At 57.9% G+C, this 5,413-nt stretch overlaps 1 protein-coding gene across 4 annotated transcripts in view; it reads right to left on the minus strand.

Annotated features, from left to right (window-relative positions):
• The window catches only part of ATP1A3 (ATPase, Na+/K+ transporting, alpha 3 polypeptide), a 21,610-nt gene that overhangs the window by 7,839 nt on the left and 8,358 nt on the right, over positions 1 to 5,413 (minus strand). For 3 of the 4 annotated variants that reach the window (XM_012653345.1, XM_012653347.1, XM_012653346.1), the window contains exons 4-11: positions 5,153 to 5,356; positions 4,181 to 4,294; positions 3,929 to 4,067; positions 3,481 to 3,594; positions 3,092 to 3,360; positions 1,647 to 1,845; positions 1,461 to 1,570; positions 1,248 to 1,382 (exon numbers count right to left, since the gene is read on the minus strand). In XM_012653345.1, the coding sequence (XP_012508799.1) occupies positions 1,248 to 1,382; positions 1,461 to 1,570; positions 1,647 to 1,845; positions 3,092 to 3,360; positions 3,481 to 3,594; positions 3,929 to 4,067; positions 4,181 to 4,294; positions 5,153 to 5,356 (1,284 nt within the window). Of the gene's footprint in view, positions 1 to 1,247; positions 1,383 to 1,460; positions 1,571 to 1,646; positions 1,846 to 3,091; positions 3,361 to 3,480; positions 3,599 to 3,928; positions 4,068 to 4,180; positions 4,295 to 5,152; positions 5,357 to 5,413 lie in introns of all 4 variants that reach the window. The other variant, XM_012653348.1, reaches the window with a different exon arrangement.

The raw sequence follows: 5,413 nt of genomic DNA on the forward strand, positions 1-5,413 counted from the left end.
TCCAGCAGTTTCCCAAAAGGTTAAACACAGTCGCCATATGACCCTGCAACTTCCCAGCACGGACCCAAGAAAAACGCAAACAAATGGCCGCACAAAAGCTTGTCCCCGGGTGTTCCTAGCAGCGTGGCCAAGAGGTGGGAACAACCCATGTGTCCCACATGGTGAGCGGATAAACCACGTATGCAGAGCCACACCGTGGAGCATTATTCGGCCAAAAAAAGGGATGAAACTGGTGCTCGCTACGGCAGGGACGGGCCTCGACGACATTATGCTCGGTGAACCGAGCCCGTCACAAAAGGCCACATGTCGTATGATTCCATTTTTACAAAGTGTCCAGAACAGACAAATCCACAGAGACGGAAAGTAGGTTAGTGGTTGCTCAGGGCTGGGAGTACGGGAGGAAGAGGGGGCGGGTGACAGCTAAGGGATGTGTGGTTTCTTTTTCGAGGTGACAAAAATGCTCTAAAATCGTGTAGATGGTTGTCTGCATCCGTGAGTACACGAAAACTATAGAGTTACACGCTTTAAAGGGATGATCTGTGGTATGTGAATTATATCTTAATAAAGCTAGTTAAAAACACGTGCGTTAACTCCTGTCTGTCCTCTGCTCGGAGCCCTCTCGGTGCTTGTGTCCCCTTCGGAGTGGCTGCCAAGTCCTCTCCGTGGCCTGGGGGGCCCAGCGGGCTCTGGGATCCGGCCCAGCACCCCCCGCCACATTCCCTGGCTCCCTGCTCCTGGCGCTGGCCGTCTGGTCAACGGCTCCTGCCCCAGGGCCTGCTGCCCGGACACTGTCCCCAGACACCTGCAGGTCTCCCTCCCCCAGCACGGTGACCAACTATGTATATCTCCTCCTGCCTTTGTCATTCTCTGTCTCTGGAACCAGAGTATGAGCTCCAGAGAGGAGGGACTCGCTCTTTCGCTCACCGCTGTGTGTACCCCAGCTCCTAAAACAGGACACGTGGTGGCTACTCAAAAACAACTTTGTCGAATGAATGAAAGTCGCTGCCGCGCCCCAGAGATCTCTGGCTGGTTCCCGCCCTACGCTGCAGGAGTGTCTTTGCTCCTCTGCCCCTTGCGTTCCCCACCCCGGGTGGGTATCATTATTCCTGTTTTACAGATGGGGAAACTGAGGCTCAGAGATTAGTAACTTGCCCAGAGCAGGAGGGCAGTGGGGCAGAGGTGACTGTTTTACAGGGGTCCTAGGGAAACTGAGGCCCAGCCCAGCTCTCCCGGGAAGCCCAGAGTACCTGGTATTTGTTAGTGGAGTTAAAAGGAATCTCGGCCACTTTCTTGTTGCGTTCTCGCATCAGCTTCACGGAGCCCGAGGACAGCTCGATGCATTTGAGCAGGGCGGACTCGGAGGCGTCCCCGGCCACATCCCTCTGCGGGGAGAGGGGCCGTGAGGGCAGGTGCAGCAGAGGGGTGGACACAGGCAGGGGGAGGCCGGCAGCCGGACCCACCTTGAGCACGGGGATGTTGTCCTGACCACCCTTGAAGACAGCGCGATTGCAGAGTCCGGCGATGTGGGACAGGGCCACCCAGGTGTGCGAGCTCTTGTCGAACGAGGTCCCTGAAGGAGGCACGTGTGAGGGCTGGGGGCTCCCCGGGGCCAGGCCCCCACGGTGTCCACCCTGCGCCCCGCTCACCTGACTGGTCCTCAGTGGTGTCGGCCTCATGGATCTGGTTGTCGAACCACATGTGGGCCACCGTCATGCGGTTCTGGGTGAGGGTCCCCGTCTTGTCCGAGCAGATGGTGGACGTGGAGCCCAGGGTCTCCACAGCTTCCAGGTTCTTCACCAGGCAGTTCTTCCGAGCCATGCGCTTGGCGGTCAGCGTCAGGCACACCTGAAGGACGCGCAAGGACAGGCGGGTCACCGGGCAGCAGCCTGGCGGTAGGGGTGGCTGAGCCCCGTGAGTGGCCACAGCCCAATGGCCCAGCCCAGGGAGAATCCCGGGGTGCCTGGGAAGAAGCGGGGAGCACCCACCAATGCTGCCCCCGGGTAAACACCAACAGAAACAGGGTCAGAGGTGCCCCCAAAGACATGCCCTAGAATGTTCCTACAGCAGCAACATTTATAAGCGTCCGAAACTGAAAACAGCCCAGACGTCCACTGACAGCAGGCAGGATAAATTGTGGAATAAAAGATGGAATACCATCCATCGCTGACAAAGAATACATCACTGCTGCCTGCGTGGATGAAGCTCAAAAACATGTTTAGCAAAAAAGAGCTGGAAATGAGAGTTCACACCGAATTAGTCCATGAATATGAGGTTTGGAATCAGGCAAAGTTAATCTAGGCTGTTAGAAGCCAGATTAGGGGCTACCCTTGGGTTGGGGGGTAGGGGCTGAACGAGGTCTTGAGGGACTTCTGGGGGACATCATCTGGGTGCAGCTGACAAGAGTGAGTTCAGTTTTCCCATAATCATCAGATTATTGTGTGCGTGGTGGCTGGGCAGCAGGAGGGGAACCGTTATTTTATTTTTTAACTTGCTGTATTCTTCAGACTTTTTACCATGAGTGTGTACTTCTTTTTTTGTTTTTTTGTTTTTGTTTTTTTTTTTAAGAGACACGGTCTCCCTGTGTCACCAAGGCTGGAGTGCAGTGGCCTGATCACAGCTATGACCTCATGTAACCTTGACCTCCTGAGCTCAAGAGATCCTCCCACTTCAGCCTCCCAAGTGGCTGAGACTACAGGCGTGCGCCACCAGCCCAGCTAATTTTTAAATTTTGTGTAGAGACAGGGTCTTGCTGTGTTGCCCAGGCTGGTCTCAAACTCCTGGCCTCATGGGATCCTCTGGTCTTGGCCTCCCAAAGTGCTGGGATTATAGGCCTGAGCCAACATGCTCTCCGTGGCATGTTAATTTTGTAAGTTAAGTTAAAAAGTGATAGGATTGTTAGCTCTTTATGTCTCTCAGTTTCTCAAGATTTCTGTTTGTTTGTTTGTTTAGTTAATGGGGCCCTCTGAGTTCGGGTCCCCCCTTACTCAGGATCTAGGAAGCTCAGCCCTCAGGCCACAAATTGTCCTCATGGAGGACATTGCCCTGCGGGCCCCCAGCCCCTCCTCCCTCAGACCCAGGGTCCGGGCCTTACAGTGACAGTCGCTAGGAGGCCCTCTGGGACGTTGGCCACGATGATGCCAATGAGGAAGATGACAGCCTCGAGCCAGGTATATCCGAGAATGAGGGACAGGATGAAGAAGGAGACGCCCAGAAAGACGGCTACGCCAGTGATGAGCTGGATGAAGTGCTCGATCTCGATGGCGATGGGCGTCTTGCCCACCTCCAGCCCCGACGCCAGGGTGGCGATGCGGCCCATGACAGTGCGGTCACCTGTGGCCACCACCACACCCCGAGCCGTGCCTGCGGGCCAGAGGGGTTAGGCTGAGGTGGGGTGGGCTCAGGGAGGTTCCGAGGGACCTGACCCCTGAGGCACGGCCCTCTGTCTGCCCCCCTGAGTGTCCCCTCCACGCCCAGCCTCACCTTCCACGCAGTTCGTGGAAAAGAAAGTGATGTTCCGAGTCTCCAGAGGGTTGTCGTGTGTGCAGTCGGGAGAGCGGGTCTGCGGCTCGGATTCACCGGTCAGGGAGGAGTTGTCTACCTGGGGGTGGGTACGACAGAGACAGGACTCAGCCCAGGGCCTCGGATCAGAGGGCATCTGTCCAGGGGGCATTGGGGCTGAAGCCTGTGTCCCTGGAGGTCACAGCTAGAAGACCGAGTGCCCAGGTGGGCGAGTGGTGCCCGGGAGGCCAGAGGCTGGGGTCTCGAAGGTGGGGCTGATACAGGGCTGCTTGCCAAGGTCTAAGGTTCCCGAGGGTCTCAGAGGGGCGGGGGCTGGGGCCCTGGACTCCTGGGTCCTGGGGAGGAGACGCTGGGGGCCCGGACCCCTAGACTGCCTGAGGGAGGACAGAGCTGGGACCCAGGCCCAGACCCACCTTGCAGCCGTGGGCCGAGATGATACGCAGGTCAGCTGGGACTCGGTCTCCACCCTTGATCTCCACCAGGTCCCCAACCACTACCTCCTCAGCGTTCACCTGCATCTTCTCACCTTCCCGGATCACCAGGGCTTGCTGGAGGTCGGATGGAGAAGAGTCACCTCCCAGCCTCCCTCTGCCTGGGCGTCACTGGCTTTACCCCTCCCACCTGCCCACCCCTATCTGGCCCCTTCCTGGGCACCCCTCACCTGGGGCACCATGTTTTTGAAGGACTCCATGATCTTGGAGCTCTTGGCCTCCTGGTAGTAGGAGAAGCAGCCAGTGATGATCACCACGGCCGCCAGCACGATGCCCAGGTACAGCTGAGGGGACACAGGCGAGAGGTGGGGTCACAGGCCGCTCAGAGCCATGACCTACCCGCCCATCCCTGAGTTTGGTGGCATCTGCGGAGGGAGCTTTGTGTCAAGGGGGGTGTGTACTTGCGTGTCTGACCCCAGGGTCGGGAGGGTCTGTGTGTCTGCGTGTATGTCTGTCTGTCTGTCCGTCTGGTTAGGTTTTAATTTCCGAGAATACCGCCAATCTGTGTTTGCCTGTTCTGTGTCTACTACCAGGTTACGCCTGCATCTCTGCTGTGTTTGTCGGTGTGTCAGTCCCCGTGTCTGTTTGTCTACCAGTCTGTCTGTGGGTGTGACGAGGTGGCTGTGTTTGAATCTGCATCCCAGGGTGACCGTCGGGGTTGGCTCTGTGTGTGCGTGTGCCCACATGTGCGAGGGTCTCTATGTAGCCACTGTGTGGTTCTGTGTTTATGGGCACGGGATCTCTTGAGCCCATGTCCCACATGTGTCCCCTCACTGGGTGGACGGGCCCTGACCTATCAGCAGGTGGGAGAGCCTGGGTCTCTACGTGAGCACACGTACTCTCTGGGTATCTGTCAGGCCATGGCCACCTGATGGTGTCTGTTCCCAAGGCCACTGAGGTCACATAGCCTTGGGTCAGAGCCCCAGCTCACACATGCTGCTCTGTGACCTTGGACAAGTTACTTGGCCTTTCTGAGCCTCAGTTTTCCTCTCCCCCGATCTGATTCTCTCACTGGGTGACTGGGAAAGTTGGGTGAGAAAAGGAGAGGGGTTCTGAAAGGTCTAAAGGGACAGGGAGAAGTGGGGGCGGGTGTGTTCCTGAATGCGCAGGGCCTCGAGAAGGGCAGGGTCGAGGACACTCACATTGTCACCAGAGGGGTCGTCTTCGGTGCCCGCCTGGATGCCGTAGGCCAGGAAGCAGAGGATGGCCCCGATCCACAGCAGGATGGAGAAGCCCCCGAAGAGCTGGCGGCAGAACTTGACCCACTCCGGGGTGGTGGGTGGGGGTGTGAGCGCATTGGGCCCGTCTCGGGCCAGGATCTCCTGGGCTTTGCTGTGCGTCAGACCCTGCGGGACCAGGACTCATAAAGGACCCTCCCTGAGAGGCCCCGGCATGCCAGCCCT

The sequence above is a fragment of the Propithecus coquereli genome, unplaced genomic scaffold (genome assembly GCF_000956105.1).
Source record: "Propithecus coquereli isolate 6110/MARCELLA unplaced genomic scaffold, Pcoq_1.0 Scaffold42, whole genome shotgun sequence".
Classification (NCBI taxonomy): domain Eukaryota; kingdom Metazoa; phylum Chordata; class Mammalia; order Primates; family Indriidae; genus Propithecus; species Propithecus coquereli.